Source organism: Mesocricetus auratus, unplaced genomic scaffold (assembly GCF_017639785.1).
Source record: "Mesocricetus auratus isolate SY011 unplaced genomic scaffold, BCM_Maur_2.0 Super-Scaffold_100014, whole genome shotgun sequence".
Taxonomy (NCBI): Eukaryota; Metazoa; Chordata; class Mammalia; order Rodentia; family Cricetidae; genus Mesocricetus; species Mesocricetus auratus.
The window spans coordinates 71,771,484-71,794,100 of record NW_024429197.1 but is presented as its reverse complement, the minus strand read 5'-3'; the positions used below and the strand labels follow the sequence as shown (position 1 = coordinate 71,794,100).

The 22,617-nt window shown below is 44.0% G+C and overlaps 1 protein-coding gene across 1 annotated transcript in view; it reads left to right on the top strand.

The window, feature by feature from the left end:
* Positions 1 to 22,617, top strand: part of Pappa (pappalysin 1) — a 235,547-nt gene that overhangs the window by 138,721 nt on the left and 74,209 nt on the right. The window contains exon 10 of the mRNA XM_021230122.2: positions 2,963 to 3,156. Within this exon, the coding sequence (XP_021085781.2) occupies positions 2,963 to 3,156 (194 nt within the window). The remainder of the gene's footprint in view (positions 1 to 2,962; positions 3,157 to 22,617) is intronic.

Sequence of the window (22,617 nt, the reverse complement as noted above, 5' to 3'; positions counted from 1 at the left end):
CTCTCCTTTCACCCCGTGGAAGGATTGGATAAGGACTTCAGGGCTTGACATCAAGTGCCTTTTCCCAGTGAACCATCTCTCCTGTCTGAACCTTTCTCTTTTAATGCTTCTCTATTTTAACGCTTGACTATTTTACTGTCTAGCTGTGTAACTCTTCTCCTGACCGTGTCTGTCTCTCACTCCATCCACTATGATTCTGGCTCTAATCAAATTTATCATGATCTTAAATCCAATCATACAGAAGTAAGCCTTTAAAAGAACATATCCTTAGTGTATTTTTCTACTGTACTGAGAGGCCTCGCCTGAGGAACTTAATTAAATCATCTCAGAAGGTAGATATTATGTAATCTTATTGTAATGTCTCCCTCCCTGTCTTCACATTGGAGGGGGAAAAAGGTGGTACCAAAGTCTGCCAACCTCATAATCTTATCTTTAAGGGGTCATATTTTATCATTCTGTGAGTTCCGGGTACGGACGCGATCCCTGTGCTAGACATAAAGAACAGAGTTCTACCGTACTTCTCACCCTCATAGCAGCTGTCTCTGTGACCTAGAATTGGACATTATAACTTGCTGCAGATGCCTGCATTGGGTTTGGACTTACAGTGGATTTCTCTTGGGTTGGATTTTAAGTTTTATTGTATCTGGTCACTGTGAAGCTGTGGGAAGTGCTGACCTTGTATTCTTTTCATGGTAAAAGTACCTGGAGTCCTGGTCACTGCAGCTTTCAGCTGGCCTACACCCATCGTCCAATAATTCAGTTATAAGGAATTGACTTATTCTGGCATGTGTGACAATATTTTACTATGTACACTGTTTGCAGAAATAAACAAGGAATTTTGGAGCTTAGAATAGACTCAACATTCTGCTGTTCCTGAATTCAAATACTCCCTTTAGAGATAACAACATAAAAATTCAAGTCTTTTCCCCCATGACCACAAGTTTTTTCTAGAAGGTAGAAGTTTTGAAAGTATCCCAAGTAACTATTGATTCAACAAGCTGATTGAAATTCAGCCACTTAGAAATGAATTGACCCTTTAGAAGAAAAGCATTTTTCTTGACATGATTATTTCAGAATGCATAAGGCATATTTGTGTTCATTTCCTGTGAGGATGTTGTCCTGATGGGAAAATTAAATCTACATTATTGGTGGGGGGACAGAGATTAAGAAGAAAAACTACTTTAAAAAATTTTATAGGCAGTGCAAGAGGCAGAGAAGAAACCCAAATCTTTGATCTTAAGCTCAGTATTTTCTCCAGAGTTCTGCTCCACTATTTTGGAGCAAATATTAGTTGGATGATATAGACCAAGCTATAACCTAAGAGGGATCCTACATCCTAATTGGCCTGGGGTGTTCACGGTTCTGTGTGCCTGTTGTTCAGACCTAATAGCATGCTCTTTCTTCTCAAAGTGTTATAGTTCTGATGCTATGTTATACGGTGTGCCTCAGACAACTGTTTGATGAGTCTAGAACCTTCCAGAACAGCTACAGCATGCAGACCTAGTGTCAGCACAGTACAATGAGTGCTGAGGTAGAGATTTTAATGGAATGTTCACTTCATATTGAAGGGGCTCCTTAGCTTTGCCTTGAAGCACCAAAAAGTACTACAAAAGAGCTGACACCAGTCTTTGAAAGGTGACAGAATGATCTGCTAGGGATATCCACCTAGGCTTTTCGCTGCATTGATCTACATTGGATACACAGGTCATACCTTCCTAGATGGAATCCTCCTCATCACTCCTCTGATGCTTGTCCCTACAGCCAACTGAACAGCACTGCAACAAGCCACAGCTTTTGACTGTGCCAATGGACAAAGCAACAACAGAAAACTAGAAATACAAAAGAAGGTTGCTGCAGTTTGAATTATGCAGGAGGCTGATCCTTTGGTATTTCACTGAGATGTTTAAACCCCTATGAACTTTAGGCTGGACTCTAAAAATCCCAGTATCATAGCAGCCTTCTTTGCTCAGATGATTGAGCCCAGAGGAGCAAAGAGACTAACTAATGAAACACTGCAATTTACTTTCTGGGCTGAGACAAAAGTGAGTTTGTTATGCAAAACTGAAATCCTCATTGGTGTTAAATAAACCCAGGTGGCAAGCTTCAAGTCCTGTGGTGTTGGATAACATGCCCAGGACTTGCAAAGTGAGTTCCTAGATTTGGCATTAACATACTGTGTGACTTGGTCCTGTTATTAAAGACACATGACATTTCAGTTTCTTTATCTAGAAGATAGGGATTGGGATTAAAGCCTTCATTACATTGCTGCTGAGTGCCACTTGAGAAGAGTGAAAACTTATGAATTTTGGTATGGGTGGGACAACAGTTACAGAGATGAAATCTGCCCTGTCAGCATGTTATAGGTGTGCGGTCAGACACATCAACCAATAGCACCAACCTGAGCACCAAATTTCTAGAATGTTTTCACTGTGCATAACTAAAATTCTCAGCTTCCATTCCCTCCCCTATAGATCCCTGTTGCACTTTCTGCTCTCTGTTTGTACACTTTTTACTCCTTGTGTAAATGAAGTCATGTAGCGTTGTCAATTACTCAACGCGATGCCTGCCAATTTCATATTACCCAGTGGTTGTCAACCTTCCTAACGCTGTGATCCATTGACAGAGTTCCTTATGCTGTGGTGACCCTAACCATACAATTATTTTTGTTGCTACTCCATAACTGTAATCTTGTTACTAATACAAATCATAACGTAAATATCTGATTTGCAGGAGGTCTGATATGAGCCCCTGAAAGGAAGAGAACCACTGAATAACCTGTTGTGTATGGCAGGATTTCCTTTATTGTTTCCTCTTAAGGCTGAAGAAGAGTATCCCAGTGTGACTAACGACCATAGTTTCAACAGAGCTTCTGCTTTGGATGTTTTGTTCCACAGCTGCTGCTGCTAGCCAAGGCCAAAGAACTTTTACTAACTGACACCCTTTCTATGTCCATCTCCCACAGATGAACCCAGCCGGTGCTATTTCCATGATGGAGATGGGATGTGTGAAGAGTTTGAACAAAAAACTAGCATTAAAGACTGTGGTGTCTACACACCCCAGGGTTTCTTGGATCAGTGGGCATCCAATGCTTCAGTGTCCCATCAAGACCAGCAGTGCCCAGGTTGGGTTGTCATTGGACAGCCGGCAGCATCCCAGGTAAGCTGCTAGCCTTCTGAGGCTCCTGCTGCAGGCTCTTTAATCTCTGCTGTAGTTCTCAAGGCGCCCACTTCAAACGCAGTATCACAGACATCTCCACCTGAGCATTCCTTTCTTTAGCTGAGTGTGATACCAGCCCCTCTTCCGTGCCATTGGTTAAGGATAGGGCCGCGGTGAAGGGGAGGGAATGCATGCATCATGGGAACAACTTCCCCCCACGCTTTTCTAATTATGACACAGAAATGGGAAAGAACTTTGTTTTGAATATACCATTGGAATTCAACTGGGATGAGAACAATTTGGGAAATCTTAGTTTTGGGTTTTGTTTTTGCTTTTTTTTTTTTTTTTTGGACAGGGACTCTCAATTTGTCTGCTTACTAAATTAAGAGCAACCATATACAGATTTACTGTACAGTCTCTCCACCTTTCTGGGTTCCACTTTTCCTCCCCATATTGAACATAGGAGTTTAGCCTGATACACGCCAGGGACATTGCCAGTTCTAAGAAGCTGTGACTCATTCATCAGTTCCCTAATGCACTATTTATATGACATGGTTCTCCCACAGGGGGACTGATAGCCTAGATGAGGGATGGATAGTTTTGGGGCTACTAGAGTTTGTGTGATCCCAGGGATGGCTGTGCCTCCCCAGAGCCTCCTTTGCAATTATCGTGCCCAGAAAACACCTGCCTTCTTTCGAGACTCCCATTTCTCAGCGACGCGATTCAGTACTTCCAACTCTGCAGCACAGTGGCCATTTCTGAAACCACCCTGCCTCCAAGTCTTGCAGATGAGCCATGAGTCCCAGTCATCCCTCTCTAACACAGCTTCTTTATGTCAAGTTCATTGCAGTACAACTGGCGTTTAGATGGATGAGAAATAAGACCTTGGGTTGGGGTCCATTGAGAATTATTGGCTGTGTTGTGAGGCAGCACCTCTTATATGTTCATTTTCGTCTTTATTTGATTGTCTCTTCATCTCTCCAACTTATGTTCACATTACTCAGTTTTTGTTTGCTCATTTGCATGTATGAGTGGATGCCCTTAGGGGAGCGGAAAGATGTGGGTACAGGATCCCCTGGCACCTCTCATGTGCAGTGCCAGCTAGCAATAAATTGGTTAGCATTTTCCTTTTCATTGTGCGGCTTCAGTATTTGGAAGACTCACCTGTATGGTCATACCTTTACAAAGAACTTCAAGGAACTTATCTGTGTACCCTCCGGCCTCCTCCGGTGAACGATCAGAATTTTGAGACTAGACTGGATTTCATTGTTTTTTCCCCCTCCTCAAAGCCCAACATCTAGATAAAGCTAGGTTCCAAGATTGTGTTTTGTTTTGATTGTGAATGCTGACATGTGCACATGAGCACACACATACCTGCATGCAAGTGACACCAAGAGAAGTTGTCCAGCCATTGTCTCTCCATCACATCAAAGTTGCAGAAATTCCAAATTCGACTAACACCCCGTTCTTCAAGCCGTTTGAAAACCATCACTCAAATGAGCAAATTATTAGCATTCTAGCAACCTTTCACATGCAAGAGCATTGGGAACAACTGTGCTTCAAACCTACCCAAAGATTATTGCTAGTAACATGAGCAAAAGGAAAGCATTTCCTTGCCTTATTTGGGAGAGAGAGAGAGAGAGACAGAGAGAGAGAGAGAGACAGAGAGAGAGAGACAGAGAAAGAGACAGAGTGAGAGAGGGAGAGACAGAGAGAGACAGACACACACACCACACACACACAGAGAGAGAGAGAGAGAGAGAGAGAGAGAGAGAGAGAGAGAGAGAGAGAGAGAGAGAGAGAGAGAGAGAGAGAGAGAGACTTGCATGGGACAATTAATCCAATCTTGCAGGAGAAGGTTGTCAGGAATTATGGCTGATTAGTTCTTCCTAAACAAAAATCCAATTAAAAAATCATTATAAATACTAGCTTCTCGATCTATAAAGAGGAGAGGAGGAAACAAAATCATCCTATTGAATTATTCATTGTTACCAATTTTATTTTAATGAAATCGACTAGGTTCCATTACTCTGAGCTGGGATACAATCTTTGTTACAAGGAGACTTCAGCTGTAACTAAATTTGCCATAATGAGATCAGCTCGATGGAGTATACAGGGTCAGTGTGTGTAAGCTGGATGCATAATCAGGAAAACGGAGTTTTGGAGGGTACACAACAACACGGTCCCAGTCCCCCTACTTGAAAACAAATGCCCTATCCTACATATATACATGTGCCTGTGCACACAGGTACAGCCATGTGCATACAGACATACAGGTACTCATACAGACAGCATAAAGTCAGCCTCCTTCGGGGTAAGCACTATTCTTGAAGTGAAGGTATTGTTCCCTTCTGACAACAGCAAAAGAGAAAACATGACTGTGCCCCCTCATTACCTTGCTCAGTGATTAGAGGAGCCTAGTAGTTAATTTGCACCCTGTCAGGGCCTCTAGAGAAGATGTTGATGGAGAGAGAGGAGGAGCTCGAGGCTCTTGATTGTTGGATTGAAGAATAAGATAGAAAGGTGTTCCCATGGTCCCTCAGCTTCCTTAGGCATGGTCTTCCTCTCCTTTCCCTTTCTTCCCCTCCTTTTCAACCCCTCTTTCCTTTCTCCCATCCTGTCCTCAACCTTTACCCTTATGCTCCGCCCACACATGCATATATGAATAGGCCCATAGGAGTGCAGTCCAGACACTGATCAGATCTAATACAGGAAAATAGAGGGAAAGCCAGTAGTGGCTAAATTTCACCACCCATTATGCCAACCATACACATTTATAGCCAACTACCTTGCCTTCTTCATAGTAGACCATCTGTTATCCATCTTGGAGACTTGGAAGAAGGCAGTGGTCTCCGAAATCAGTACATATTCTGCATGTAAATGATCTAATCTTAGAGAAATACTTTAGAAGATGACAGTGGAAGCCTAGAAATTTGAAGCCATATCCAAAGTAGGGATGCCAGGGAAACAGGCAGAGTTCTAGATGACAGGTGTCAGGGACTCAAATCCTTCTGGAGCAGAATCCCAGTCTCTTGGAACTGTGGCTGCTCCCACTCCCTGTCACACACACCAGCCCTCTTCTGCAGTCTTCAGTCTTCACCAGGACAAGCATGACCTGAGGGATTATGAAAAAGGCCAGCCATTCCCTCCTCCCCTTTACAATCTATTTTGTTTCACTCTCTGTGATGTTACGAAAATGAGAAAACTCAAGTACTTGCTTTTACTATGTACCCACACCTACAACGGTGTAAGGCCCCATCTCTAACCTCTGTGTTCTGTATGACATAGGTGTGAGAACTCTCTCCTAATCATACCTGCGTCAGAATAATTCTGCAGGCGCTTGTGACTAGTGAGAACGAGAAGCAATGTGTGTTATGCGAGCTTAGAATACCAATCTAAACTTGACCTTTGCTTTTGCATAAACCCTGCCACTTCTAATGATTTCCAGTCTCTCTCCCCCATTCTCCTTGAGCAAGTTTCCCAAATTTGGTTATAGTAAAGCTACCCACGAATGCTGAGTCTTCTATCCAAATGTTATCAGACATATCAAAGCTTCCTGGTTGTGCAAATTGGGCCGAATATCCTATAATAAGAGGCATTCTTTGGATGTTTGGACCATGTACCTTCCTGACCCAGCTGGAATAAAAAAAGTTCCTCTAAGTGAACAAAAATGGAAATGAAGAAAGAGAGTCAGTTATCTCTCTTCTGGGAACCTTAGAAATGGTTCAGTTTGGTTTGGTTTAAGTGCTTGCAAAGATCTTGTCTTGTTCATACTTTGTCTCCATGTCTCACATTTCTCTAATGCTTTCCACCAAGGGCTGCCAAAATGTGAAGTAGATATGCCTCCCTTATGTTCTCATCCTCAGAGCTCCTAAGACTACTTCATTCTGTCTAAACAGGCAGCTCCCCTTTGCCAGGGCTTAAGGAAGAGATGGAGATGCTCTGGTGCTCTCTCGGGGACTATAAATCATCAGTCAACAGCCTGTTTATTGGATTAAGCATTTGAGGGTAAACTTGGACTGACCATTTCCAGGGCAGTGGTTTGAGGGCCACAGTAGAGCAAACCCTTTGTAAGGATAAATGAGAAATGAGACCTAGCCACACTGAGGGGAGGACTGTGATACCTTAAGCTCCTCACATTATGAGGCTTTCTGGCGAGTTCAGGCTCGACTGCTTCTTCTGTGGAGATTCCTGCGCTACAGAGCAGATGGGGACTCTTCACAACCACTCTTTTGTATTGCTTTTGATTGGATATGCTATTATCCTTTTGGGGGGTAAGTCAGCCCTTTGCAAGTTCATTCAGATTTATTATCATCCAGCCCCTTGACATGCTCATCTTACTTTTTGCCTCCATTAAAATACAAACCAGGACATATCTTGTAGTCGTACAATCTATGAGTCATTTTGCTCATTTATTTGGTCAAAGACAGGCGTGCTTTTCGCCTACATCAATGGGTATGAAAGGGAGAGCATGAACAATAACAAGGCAAAGGGGAAATCACAGAGAGTTACTTTACATCTAAACTCTAACACATGCCAATCTGACTTTGCCCTCCTAACTATTGCTTCTGGAAGCACTGGGCAACCAACTCCGCCAGGAAGCTCAGTTTCCTCCTTTCAGAAATGGGAATAGCATCTACATGGCAGAGATTAAGGCTTCAGAAAAAACAGTGCACACTGGCTTTTTGTACTAAGTGGTAGTACCAATGTCAAATGACCTGCCTCATTCTTCTTAGGTGCCTCTATACACTTTCACTGACCACAGTGACCCATACAGGAGAGACAACTGGCTAACTATCATCCAGTTTATCACAATCTCATCAGCACACATTTGCTGCACACCCAGGACTGTACCAGGCACTTTGGGAATCTCCAAGAAAGCCAAGAGCCTCTTGATGCTCCCAGAGAGCTTACTGTCACACCTGAGGGGTGTGTGCACCTGGAAACAGTAGTCAAAGATCTCAAGGTGTAAAATCCCGAGCAAATTCTCCGAGGAAGAAAACACACAGTTGTCAGCTTACTCTGCCAGCTGGGATTACAGCCAGCAGGCTGTGTGGAAAAGTCCTTTGCCTGCTTTCAGAATGTCTAGGATAAATAAGAGAAACAACGTTTACCAAGTTCCTCTGGGCTCTGCACCAAATTCCTTGATTGGTGCTTAAGCTACTATAGAAACAGGATTAATGGTTTCCATTTACATATGAACACACTAAGATTTTGGGCTCAGGTCTGGAAAGGGCCAAATTGGGGCACAAGTTATTGTGCTCAGGTAGGAGCCCAGGTGCAGACTAAGCAGCTCATACCTGCTTCCAAGATGGATGTAAGAAAACAGTCTGAAGAATGGATGTTTTCTGTGTCATCTTGTCTGTCCTGTGCATTTCAAGAATACTAGGAAAGCGGGAGATTTCTTGCAATACCTCAAATACCTCTCCATTGTTCCATCTTCCTGCCAAGGTATCAGACCTCTGTCTCCATTCTTTCTTCAGAAATTACCTTATTAACAGACCATCACTGTACACAGTGATAGGTTTCATAAAATATTTCCATTCATGAACATCATTTACTTTTGGCTGTATGCATACTGTGAGCTCCTGCCTTCTTCCTACTTCTAGTCCCTTCCTGTTTCCAGTTATTCTTCTTCTACTTTTCTTGTAATGTAGTTTGTAATTATGCATACATGTATATACATACACCCACCATGTGGCACCCATTCCTGATAGAAAACATTCAGTATTTATCCTCCCAACTCTAACTTCTTTGTCTTAATGTGATTAGCTCTAGTTCTGTCTATTTTCCTATGAGCAACATTATGTGTCATTCTTTACAGCTAAAATAAACACTGTTGTATGTGCACACCGGTTTCAACATCTGTCCTTTTAGCTTTAGCATTGATTATCCTTCCAGAGAATCTTCTTAAATGTGCACAGTTTAAGGGAACATAAAAGAAGCAGAGAGGATACTTCAGTTCCTTACCTCTGCATGTAAACCAGATTCCTTAGGTTTTGGAATGTGAGCCTGATTATTTCTCGAGGATGGGAGAGAAAAGAAGGAAAGTACAATTTTGCACAGTTTATCAATTGTCAAAAGCCGTATATAGGAAACCCCGAAATACCAATAAAATAGAATTATGAGATGTGTATAATCCTTGATGGCCACAAGCTCTGTCAGGACAGTGGGGGATTCACCAGTGTCCTTCTCCATCCTTGTCTTCAAAGCAAAGGGGTAGGTATATCCTGGGTTCTTTGGATTCAAGGGTCAGAAATCATTCTGTATTTGGGCTGGGCATGGTGGTACTCTGATCTCAACACTTGGAGAGAGGATTGGAAATTCGAGGTCATCCTTGGCTGCATAGAGAGTGTGAGACCAGCCTGGGTTACACGTGCATGCAGGCACGTGCATGTGGAAAAGGAAAAAGGAAATAAAAACCATCTTCCTGAACGCACTTTGATGCTATGGAGTAAGTGACTGGACAGGGTGCCCCCGGAGGAAGGCTGTGGGACACTCCTGTGGCGGTGATTGCTGAGCTGAAACTGAAGAAGGTTAAGCTGAGTGATGGGACAAAGCAAGAGTATGAAGATCATGCTGTCTATAGAAAAAGAATGATGTAGTGATGAAAATGATGACAGAGGCAAAGAGAGTGACACACAAAAAATAAAATAGGAAAAAAAGAGACTGAAGAATGCAGAAGCCCGGGGGAAGTGAGTTAGGAAGGGTGCTCGGAGACACCACTAATGCGTGCTTGGAGTTTAGTCTTTATCCCTGGGGCTGTGGGGAGCTTCTCTGAGTCTTCAAGCCGAGACGAACTGGTGAGATGCTAAGGAGAGAACAGAGCAATGCCTTCTAAAGGCCTCCTGTATGCCTAACCCCACAAAGCCCATCATTTTCTGTGCATTTCAGGGCCACCTTCCTGAATGTAAAAGGCTTCTTTCAGAGCCAAGAAGCTGACTCGGACCTGAGCTCCTCGCCTCTACCACCCTCCCTTTCTTTCTTCTACCTGGCCACAGGTGTCACCATGACAACACATCTCCTCTTGGAAATCACATGCTGAGAAGCATTCCCCAATGCTACTGAGACGATAATATTTGCAAAGAACAAGGAGAAATCTTGGCCTGGATGCTCTAATGCTAAGGAGACAGTTCCAAAGGCTGTCTGCCCCTTCCCTGCTTGTCCCTGCTTGAATTCAACCAAAGTATTCAACTCTTCTCATTAGTAAAATGGGCAGTCTTTGCCAGTGGAGGGGAAGGGGAGAGAGAGGGAACACACTGAAATGCTGGAGCAGATAGATTCCAAGTAGTTTCCCCAAAGGCCCAAGGGATCTGCTTTCTCCTGGTGGTTTCTGAAGAACTGTTCAAGAGCACATGTGCAAGTCATCTAAGGAGACAGAACGGAAAGTATCCTGGATCGTTACAGCCTGTCCAACTCATGCGTGGCACCCCCAACTTCCCTCCAGAAAGAATACAAAACAGAGTACCCAAGTTGTCACCCCTCAAACCCACCAAACCTTGGGGTGGGAGAGATGTTAAATCCATTAAAGCTTTTGTTGATGCTCCTGGGTTCCTCCCTGGCCATCTCTCTCCACACTTCGCTCATCGGCCCCTTCGGCAGAAGATGATTCTCTGGCACTGTGATTAGACTTGGGATTCCATCTGAAAACATCTTAGTGATGAAAGTTTGAAACAAATACAACTAATTGACATCTGCAATTAGAGTGAGTCTGGGGCCCATCGCTTACTGGTTATGTGACAGCAGTTAAGTCAGGTCTCTGATTTCCATATAATGTCTGTTTTTCAAGGTAGGAGTGATTTCCCTTCTGATGACAGAGTCTTTCAGAAATGCTGTTGTCTCCCGCTACTTTTCAGCATCTGAGGGACAGGCGTGATTTGAAGTAGCACACAGGGTCACTTTGAAATTATTTTCACTACCATATGTGTATGAGGCCTTGCTGATTCTGTGTCTCTGCATGTGTGCATCAGATATCCTGGAGCTGGAAGTCCAGACAACTATGAGCTGTCATGCAGGTGCTGGGAACTGAATCCAGCGGCTCTGGAGGAGCTGCCGGCACTCTTAACTACTGAGCCATCTCTCCATTCCAAGATACAGTTTTTCAAAACTTGGTTTTCCAGTACAGACATTTGAGTGGCTAGAGACTCTTAGAGAGCCCTCCAATTTTGCCTCACTTAAGATATGACTTTTATTTAATAAATCCCTGCACCTTCCCACCCTCCCACTGCTTATGGAATGAGTCTGGTATTTTACTGGAAGGCCAATACTACCATGTTGTGACCCCTACCTCTCCAAAGTACCTTTTTTTTATTTTTTATTTATTTATTTATTTTTGTTTTTCGAGACAGGGTTTCTCTGTATTGTTTTGGAGGCTCTCCTGGAACTCGCTTTGTAGACCAGGATGGCCTCGAACTCATAGAGATCCGCCTGCCTCTGCCTCCCGAGTGCTGGGATTAAAGGCGTGTGCCACCAACGCCCGGCTCAAAGTACCATTTTTTAGCCACAGGCATTGAGATAAACGGGCCACTTCCCTCAAGGGAGAAGGACAGGGCCATGGGATCTTCTACAGAAGCAAAACTGATGGTGACAAAGTGCTGACATACTGAGTTAACCTTGGCAGGATACACTTTGAGGAGGAAGGGTGGTTTGCTTGACAGATACCTATGGAAGTACTTTTCTTTACAGATGGGCATTTGAAAGTAAATGAAAAGGCTGCTTTATGGCTTCGCAGTCCCATAAAGAAAGCCTAGGTTTTGCAGCCAGAAAGAATGGATGTGAGTACTTGTCAGCTATGCAACATGTGACAAATGACCTCACTTCTATAAGCTTCAGTTTTCCTCATCTGCAAACAGGGCAGACTGTCTGTCCCCTGTGTATTATGGTCTTGAGGATGCAATGAGCTAACATACCAAGAACACAGCACATGCTTGCCTTTTACTGGGCGTTAGATTAGTTTCAGGTCTCAGACCCTCTAATGCATTTGATACCAGAGGAAACTAAGTCTGATGGGAACACAATATTGACAGGCAGGGAAGTAATGGAGAGTGAGCCAACACTTCCAGGCAGGCACTGAGCATGTATTCAGTTTTCAAGGACAGTGCCATGTGTAGCCCTGAGGGCATGTTTGGAGAGTGAGCCTCCATCACTCAGATGCCAGGGGACTCGACTTGAATCCCAAGAACAAGCAGGGCTCTGTGGCTTGAGGCTCAGTCCTTTGAGTGCTCTGTAGATATCAGACCCTTCCCTTGCCAGCCTTCCCCATGGCCCGTCTAAGAAGATTCCTAGGCCTTTGTTTATGGTCTCGATCAAAGCCTGACCTACCCTGATCCTGGTGCCTTTATTCTCCACCACTTGTGTTTTTAAACCTCAGCTTCAGGACCGGGCACTCCTTCCATCCCAGTCTTTCCCTCAGACTTTGCCTTTCTGTGAGTGTTTAATATTCTCTCTCTCCATCATTCCTTTCTCTTTCTTTCCTTTCTCTTTCTTTCTTTCCTTTCTCTGCTCCACTGCCTCTCTTGCCTTCTTTCTTTTTTTGTACTATTGTTTTGTTTCAAGCGGGGTCACCGGCATGTAGCCAACATGGCCTTTGCTGTATAATTTAGTTTCATGTTCTGTACCCAAGAAACATGTAAAAAATGTAAACAGCATTCACTCTCTGGGGCTGTAATGTGCTTAGGAAGCAAGCTTCAGTCAAGCTTTGCTGAGCCTGCTGCTTCGGTGGTATTGAATTCTGTCCCCCAAACCACATGCTCATTTCTCTAGTCTGAAAGTAAACTTTCTCAAGCCAGACCTGAGGGAGGAGCTTGTGAAAGGATTCTGTTTTTGTTTGTGTGCATGCTGCTTTGTTTGTGTTTGTTTTTCAAGGCCCCCAAGCTCCACTCTCGAGCTCCCTCCAGGACCTGCATTTACAAAGTCAGTCTTGTAGAAGCAGACCACAAAAGACTTTCTACCTGAACTTTCACTAATGATAGCATTCTTAAAACTTAAAATTTCTTAGCTAGCCCTAAGCACAAGCAAGTCCTTGATATACTTGAACATTTTCTATTTCCAGGGAGAAATGGGCTCCAAGGGTCCCATGAAAGGTACTGTTACTAAGAAGCATACATCTTTGCTATAGTTTGCTGTCCCCCTCTATAACCTCCTCAAGCTAGACCTATATGTGTAGTTGGTGGGAGGGGACATTTAATTACTGTTTGTGATTTTCCCCATCCTGAGAAAGACTATCCCCATCCTTAGAGAGGCATGGACTTTGATGAGTTCTGGTCTGCTGGTATATACTGTTCTAGGGAGTATGGATGCTACCAGGGCAATGCCCAAGTCTGCAGTGCAGCACCCGGTAGCAAGACATGCGGAAATGGAGTAGCAATTGAGTTCAAACCAAGGAAGAATATTACTTGATACATATCAAGAAACTAAAGTCACGATTATATTTGAGAGAAAACAAAATTGTGTCATCATTGAGAGCTCCAGATCAATGAACTATCCACTGGAACTTCCTGTTTGGATAGACATGCCCTACATTGGCCATGTCTTACACAGCAATTTCCAGACACCTATGACACCAAGTCATAAAATGTGGCTCCTGTAATCAAGGAGGCACATTTTTCATTTATTTAAATTTAATAGGCTTCTTAGAGGCTGTGGGCTACTCTATGGACAAAGAAGATTAGGGTGGTTATATGCCATCCCATTGCTCATGTACAGAAAAATCTTCAATCACTTGCTTAGCTTTTCTGAGCTCCTGTCTATTCAAATGTCAAATGGAATAATAGAAATTATGAAGAGTCTATAAATAGCATACACAAGGCACTTAACATGCCCCCCTGAATTAAATAATTAGAAATCTATAGTGAAATACTGTACCCATTTCCCAGATAGGTATGGGGAGCTTCTCAAAGAGTCTCACACTTGTTGGCAGGAGAACCACTCACCATTTCTAGCTCCCAACTCCTGCTTGTGTTCTATCCCATCCCACCTTACCCAAGATGTTTTTTAAACCTCTGTCTCTTTCCCAGAACAGAGTAGGATGGAATGGCCATTGTGTGACTGAGAGACTGCATTTTGTCTGCATCTGTTCTCATGGGAGAGTTTCTGCCCTTAGAATATGCTCTCCTCCATCCACAAGAAATGGTGTGTCTGCATCATCACTTGTTTCTAAAGCTCTCTATGTTATTTCCCACAGCCTGTGAAATCCAGAAGCCATAGAGCAGGAAGGCCTGGTGTCATTACTATGAGTTTTTCTATATGGCTTCAGAGGCAGGATTTAGGTAGAATGGATGACCTGGGATCCCTGAATACAGATTGAGAGTTTTCTTTCCTTCTGTCCAGAGATGCCAGACACACTTTGAGGCCTGTCAACCATAATTCTGTGTCTAGGACTCTCTCAGTTAACATTGAACTTTTATAACAAGTGAAAAACGAGCACATAAGGATTTGGGCTCTACCTTCTTTCTTTTAGTTATTATTTCCAGTACCCAGCACAGGATCTACATACATGGAGGACTTCCATACTGCAGAGAAAATGTTTCTGTATTTACTGAATGACACCAGTGTAAACTACATGTGCTTAGGGAATCTCCTTTGTGACTGGATTGAATTAACAAGTTTTGTCATGAAGTGGTAAATTGAATGTTTGGGTCACAATTCCCTGTGAATGCATACATAGGTGGTCAGAGCAGGCTGGGGATTCTTAATCACTTGATGTATCTATCACTTGAAAAGTGATGATGATGATGATCTGAAGATAAGGAAGAAGAGGGAGAGACTTATTCTCCTTTATGTCTCCTGAATTGGACCCTACCTCAAATCCTATAGAGTTTTTCTTGGTGCTGTTTGTTGCATTTACTGCTGTATGTCCTAGCATCTGACATATCATAAGTTCATAATAAATATTAAAGAATGAACATTACCTTTGCCAATAGCTTTACACAGGCAGTAGGAAATGGCTTTTGGAGTCTAAGACTTGGGGGGAAAGGCTCTGCTCATCACCTTTGCCTCCTAATACTGTGGAGAGATCAGGTGTCAAGGAAGTCTCCATGACTGCCTTCCTAAAAAGATTGGTGGAAGTGTGGATCACTTTTAAAGTGGTCTCCCAATAAGAGACTAAGCATTGGAGGGTATGAAAGAGGTAAGAGACAGAAAGAGAGAGAGAGGAGGAGGAAGGGGGAAAGAAGGAAATGTAGAGGGAAAAGGGCTATGGGATATAACAGTAAATGGAAGAAGGAAAAGAATGATATCAAAACAATAAACCGCAGGTCGTAATGGCAATGGAATTGTAATAACAATAATTAGTGAGCATAATAGAATGCGAAGGGCTCTCAGTAACAATTCTGCATCTGGAACTTCATATTGTGTGTTCACATTCAAAGTTGCCAAGCATCCTATGAGGCAGCTTGTACAGTTGTCACTAGTTTACAGAAGAATTACATTAGGAAGCCTTCAGCTGGCCCAAAGGTAAGCCAGGCTGTCTAGAGGAAGAAGGAAGGTAGGAAAGACAGACTTTCTGATGTGTACGATGTACCTACACCGGTCTGTGCTCAGGAACTCTTTGAATTCCATATCAGTTCTTCAGAATAGACAGGCATCTCATTTGGCAGTGGGGAAATACAGACAGTGGCAGGTGTGAAGTCATTTAATCAGGGAATAGCAAAAGCTGAACTTCCAATATACGTAACTTTGACATCAAAATATGAATGGCTTCCTCTGTCCCATTGAAAGAGTTAAGAGAGAATCCGGTGTAGGGGGAGTGGAGGAGAGTATATGGAGTACCCCAACGCATTATGCTGTGCACAGGTGGGAGTTGACCTGGCCAAGGTTGCTGATGGTGAAAACATCCATCTGGTAGGTCCCCGTTTCTCAGAGACCTTTTCCAATCAGCTGGTAGACATGAAAGTCAAGAGTGACCGCTGGGCACCTGGGGAACCCCAAAGCCTTCCTTACTGGTCACAGCTTCTGTCTGTTTCTAAAATCTGTCATGCCAGGCCAGAGAGTGATGTCATCTATTTTTCCTCAAATACTGAAGTCCTTGTTCAAACTACAAGGCCATAGGGGCCCTGTCAACAATTTCAGCAACTCGTCCTCTGCCCCTTACATAAGCCACTGAAGTACATCCTTGGACTCTCTTCCCAGAAGAAATGAAGCTTTGGACATCCCAGGAAAGTACCTTGTCTCCTCTTAAAAAGCAAAGAAAAACCTGGGAGGTGGTGGCGCACGCCTTTAATCTCAGCCCTCCGGAGGCAGAGGCAGGCGGATCTCTGTGAGTTTGAGGCTAGCCTGGTCTACAAGAGCTAGTTCCAGGACAGCCTCCAAAGCCACAGAGAAACCCTGTTTCAACCCCCCCCCAAATAAAAGCAAAGAGAAAAGATCCAAGCTTGCAGCAGCTATAGCAAGGCATCAGAGAAACCACACACTGGAGTAGGAAGCAGAAATCCAGAAGCAAATACATATAAACCGGCTAGGTAGGCATGTGATGAGAGTTCTCTCCAAGCATTGTAACTTGTGCTTCATCCCAAAGACTATTTTTGTCACACAGATTTTAGTTAGCAAAGCTGGAGAAGGCAGAGAGGGATGAAAACAAAAACAACCTGGTGACTCTCAATTTTATGAACTTGAGAAAACAGTGCTTTTCCATGACATGTGTTTTTAAGAGAAAAAGTGACCTTTCTGAATAGGGTGGTATGGTCAAGATCACCATTAAATATGGCTCAGCTATTCCTAATCAAGGGTTTAGGTGAGTGGGAATGGAGCTTGGATGTGTTCACCCCTTTCCTGGTTAACCCATGAACATCCAATACTTTCCAGGGAAATGTGGAGGAGATTGAAGAGGCCTAATGACTTCCCCCATCCCAGTCTTTAAGCTGGATGGCGAGGATTTCCTCAGTGTAGGGCTTTGATCTAGACGTGGCTACAACTCCCAATGCCAATGAAATAATTTTTTTAAAAATTAAAGCTAACTGAATTTGTAATTATGCCTTTCTATCCAAATCTTAAAAAGGTGTTCTTGTAGTACCAGGGTTAGAGCAGAAGATGTTGATTAATCTGGTTCTAGCATGACGGCTTCCTCTGCTGTGCTCTGAAAAAGTCATCTCAATGCTTCTTCCTCAAGGACTACCAAAGTCTCAGGGCTCTGAAGGAAAAGTCACAATTCTGGGTTCTTATCTGTACCAGGTGATGCCTCAGAACTTCCAGCTACTCCAGGCACAGTATGGATTCTCCTTTCTAGTGTCCAGAGTGCATGCTGTGAAGTAAACAGAGCCCTTTGATCCGAGTCAGAGTCTACACTGATTTTCAAAAAGATAATTTTGTCTTTGAAATGTTCATACATTTATAAAATATATACTGGTTCTGTATCATGATCTAGAATTTTTGAAATTTGTTTTCTGTAACTGTAAAAGAAGAAAGATCAGAAGACACAGAAAAACTATCTTTTTTTTTCTCAAAACCATTTTGTTGGGAGCTGTATGCCGAAAGGCGAAGCCCCTTGACCCTCATCCTTCATGCTTATGTGGCTGACCACATCCGGAGAACTGGTTTTGTCGTGGCTCAGCTGTGGCTGAGCTTTTCCCCTTCTTAAGCTTTTTTTTTTTTTCCAGAGTCGGCTTGACTTCAGATCAGGCTTCTGAACCTTGCTTGTCCATGCCCGTCCCTCAGACTATATGAACCTTGAAGCCAGCACCAACCCCTTTTTCTATGCACGCCTGCATTTAATTCCTTAGCCTCTTCTCTCCATGGCCTTGGGAGCCGTTTTAAAAATGGGGCAAAAGCCGGGCGGTAGTGGCACACGCCTTTAATCCCAACACTCAGGAGGCAGAGGCAGGCGGATCTCTGTGAGGATCTCTTTCTCCCTCTCTATTAGGAATACAAGGTAGCCCTTCACCTTGCTGCCCTTACCCTGACAGCATCTCACTCCTTAAAGTGACACGTGAGCCCTGGAGTCTCCTATCAAGCATCTGGCTGGGAATCCCATGCTCTACAGTGGGAGGTTACATAAACTAGAGGGCAGCCTCCAGATGTTAGCTGTTCCTGCTCATCTTTTCTTCCTTTTCAACAACAACAGCAATAATAATTAAAGCAAACAGCCCTCACTCCCCATCCACACCCCCGAAATTGTAGACAGGTGGACTCGGATGCTCTGGTGTTGCTCAGACACTGACCCTTGGTAAGGCCTGCCTTGCAATGAGTCACCCATCTACACCAGCTGTTCTATGGACTGGGCCAGGGGCTCCAGGAAAAGATCACGGTCATGCCATGGGAAGTCCCAGAGGCAGGCTTTCTCTCTCCCCACCTCCCACCCTGAAGCCTTGGCCTCTAACTTAAATGGATGTATTTTGGTGAACTAGGTGGCTTAAGAGCTTAGTAATCAGAGCTCAAGTCTTTCAGTACTGGGTCAGGAGTTCAGAGGCAGGCCCGGGTGGCTGGGGAATGGCATAATTAGGGAGCCGGGGCAGCCTGTGAGGGCCTCTGGGAAATGAGCCTGGACGGGCTTTTCATGGCTGCAGTTGTCAGCTGCACAAAAGCCTACCACCGCATCCCACTCTAATCACTCTGCCTGGTTAGAGGATTTACTAGCGGGCGAATCCTGAGCCACTACCCAGTCCTCTAAAAGCCAATGTCCAGAGTGGGCTTAGGCCAGTGCCTGACTCTTGTTTGTCAAGTGGGGAGCGCACACCAACCCTATGGTGTACACACATGAGAACTAATATTTCATGTACCTAAAGTTATGAACTGGAATTATTATTGTCATTGCTGTTGTAAAAAAACATGAATGTCCCCTGCTTAAAGAGAGGGTGGGATAGAGATGGTGATATCTGCTATCAAAGCTTTATTGTCACTGACCTTGTTCAGAGCACCATTTACATTGTGTGAGCCTTGGCTTCCTCATCAGTAGAATGGACTGGAGATAGAAAACTGTCTTGGATTAACACAGACAGAAATCTACCCAGACTTGACCATGTGCTCCAGACAGGTGTGGCCCTGGCATGCTTTTTATCCTTTCTAAACATCTAGGAATCAGGGAGGACATCTTGTTGATAGAGTCCCCAAAGAATGTGAAGACTGAGCTTGGGACACAGATGCTGGTCAGTAAACAAGATGAAAGAATTGGGTATGCTCAATGTCGTGGGTACTGTCTTAGCTTTTCCCTTAGATAGTTGATAAGCCCTTTTCTGTCTATCAGAAGCTGGAAGCCTTTTTACAAGAACTAACTAACAACATTTGCAGTCATTCTCCAGTATTCTATTCTGTAACAGCGACTCAGAGACATTTCTCCTCTGTGAGATTTCCTTAGCCCATCTGTAAGCCATGTTAGCAAGGAACACAGAAAGATGTAATGAACGGTTTCTACAGCAATATCCACCTTTTCCTCCTGGTCATTTGATCAGGCCAAGGGCTTACACATCAAATTACAAGAATTCATATATATAAGGAGGAGCAGGCTTGACCTGTATTGAATCTCTAAGGAGTGTGAAATTCATATGTTAGGGACAGCTCCCTGGGGGCAATGAGGTGCTATTCAGTCAAGAGCAGAGACCCAAGGTTTGAGGGCATCAAGTGACAAGTGCTTATTGGGAAGTGTCGCCTAGGTGGAGGCCCCTAGATCTGATGTTATTCCCAGAACTCTAGAAGGGCGAAGGAAGCATTTCTCTCTGTCCTGTACACAGGAAATGCCTCTTGGCTTGATTGTCTGTCCACACCATATAATAAATCCTCAGACTGGAAGAAAGGCAACCCACCCCTCCCCCCTGCTCTCTATCTCTTTAAGGCAGGCATCAAAGGGGAAAGTGCTCAGCGGGCCTGGGGAAAGTGATAATTGTTTCTAATGGTCGGTGAAAGAAAGCCTGCTCTCCCCCTCCCTACCCATTGTCATTGAGCGTGTGTAGAAAGGAGAGGGGAATTGAAGCTCTCCCTCCCTCCCTCCCTCTCTCCATCTCTCTCTCTCTCTCTCTCTCTCTCTCTCTCTCTCTCTCTCTCTCTCTCTCTCTCTCTCTCTCTCTGTGTGTGTGTCATACATCTGTTAACCCTTGATTGCCTTTCAAGTTTCCATGTTTAGTGGGTCAGTATGAATCAGGGGTAGAGAAGACTAGTAAAGAGTGGGCTTAGAAATGGTGAGAACTGCCCAGATGAGAGAGGGCTGTGGTGTTCTACAGGTAGTGGGAGGAACCCTGAATTAGGGTGGGATGTTTGAGCTACATTTATTCAAGGTGTGGATTAACTGACCTAAGCTATGTGAAGTTTTATTGCCCCAAGTTCATTCTTTTATCCAGCTAATACTTTCTCAGTGCCTACTTTGAACTTTGTCTGCTCTTAATACAGATGATGCATGGTTACGACTTCAGTATTGCCCATAATGAGTCAATGTTCAAGTTTAAGGTTACAATTGGCTTCATCTCTTAGGTCAGCTGTTGCCAATCTGGAGTATTTCTCCCTGGCACTTTGTTAGAATAGCCCAGGAAATTGGTTGTGGTGGTGCACACCTTTAACCCCAGCACTTGGGAGGCAGAGGTAAGTGGATCTCTGTGAGTTCGAGGCCAGCCTGTTCTATAGAGCTAGTTTCAGGGCAGCCAAAGCTGTTACACAGAGAAATGCTGTCTTGAAACACCACAAAAGAAGACGGAGGAGGAGAAGCTAAAGAAGGGAGGAGGGTGCACAGTTTAGTTAGTGATGCCTGTCCTGGGGAAGGGGCTGAGAATGGTACCAGAGACTCCACAGCTTCACCTCAACTGGTCTGGCAGGCTGTGATACAGCCATCAGTCTGATCCTTATCTGGGAGATGAGGGTAACTCTAATTGCTTTCTTATGGGGCATTTTAATAAATAAGTGTCTTAATAAAATAGAACACTCCAATAAGTTTTATGGTAAATTATGCTTATTGGGAAAGTGTTGTCATCATATATTTCATCATATCAAAGCAACATGAGTTAGAGTGTGACTTCCACAGCTCTGGAAAGATTCAGCCGCCCTGATGCCTTCCTGGTAGCACATGGTCTTTATTTGCAACAACCTCTCTGTAAATTGGTCTAGGCCTATGGTGACCTGGGCTCCTAGATTGAGTACATCATCCATGGGTCACATATGGCCTTGGGGGAAAAACACATCAATTCAATGTTGGCAGCATTCAGTGAGCCTGGTCTAATGAGCCAAGTTAGACTCTGGTGAAGAAGTGGCCAGTCATTGCCCTTCATGTGCTTACAGAGAGAGAGAGAGAGAGAGAGAGAGAGAGAGAGAGAGAGAGAGAGAGAGAGAGAGAGAGAGAGAGAGAGGGTGTGTAGGAGAGAAACCACAATGTGGCTATATTATACCAAGAGTACGAGGCAGGCCTGATTGGGAAAAGCTAGCCATGAGGAGGGAAGGAAACAGACATTGAGTCAGATGAGTTTGGTTTGGTGAACTGATGAGTATCTTCCCAAATCTCAAAGTATGTATCTTTTAAATGGGAAACCAAATACTTATTCTCCACAGTTATTGCAGGGTGAAATGAAATTATTTGCTGGGCATATATGCATGTCCCATATTTAAAAGTTGGTGTCTATTCTGTCCGGCAAGGGAGCCCGGAGAAAGGAGGAAAGCTGTGTTTAGGAAGGCAGGTGCATTTTACCTGGGATCTGTTCAGGTTTCCCTGTCCCGTTTTGGCCCTGGTTAAGCGGGCTGCTCCTTTCAGTCTTTCCCTCTTACATTTTCAGGACCCCAAGGTCTTGATGTTTTAAATCTTGGAGGATATGTCTTGGGTTACGGGACGACAAGCCTGAAGAGGACGCAGGGAAAGATGCTGCGACACAGCTGCCTGGTTATGCCTTGTGTGTACACTTTCAGGCACGCAGCTAATGTTGGCACCACTGTGCACACCTATGTTTCTATGTTTCTTTGTCCCTACTCCTCTTTCTGTGAAGCCCATCACAGGTTCCTCTGGGTAGAAAGAGGAACTTGGAGGATAGGCCAAACATTTGAGGGACATTTCCTCCCTCCAATGATTGACAGAAAAGCCAACATTTGAGTGACAATCCTCCCTCCCCCGATTGGCAGGAGGGCATGGAAAACCAGACAATCAAAATTCTATGGAAACCCTGTGGCCTGTGCCGGTGTAGGAAAATACCAGAACCCTGTCCCTCTGTTCCCCCTCGATTTCTGCTTCTTTGTATATATCATGTGTGGGTAACAGATAAACTGGATTTAGAAACCCTTTGAAAGCAAGACATAGCTAACTCCTCTAATTGAAAACAGCCTTCTGCAATATATGGGGGTTTGGAAGGCAAGAGCTGGATGTAGTCTCTGGCATACAGGGAGTGGATGAGAGTCTCCAGGTCTTACAGTCATAGAACTTCGCTTCACACAGTCATCTCCAGCTACCCCCAAGATGGCTCAATGTCTGCATAGAACCCACAGAGACGAGTATGCATCCTCAAGCTACTTTCTCCCCTTCCCAGTATTTCATTCTGTACAGAATGAGATAGACGTCATATGGGTTTC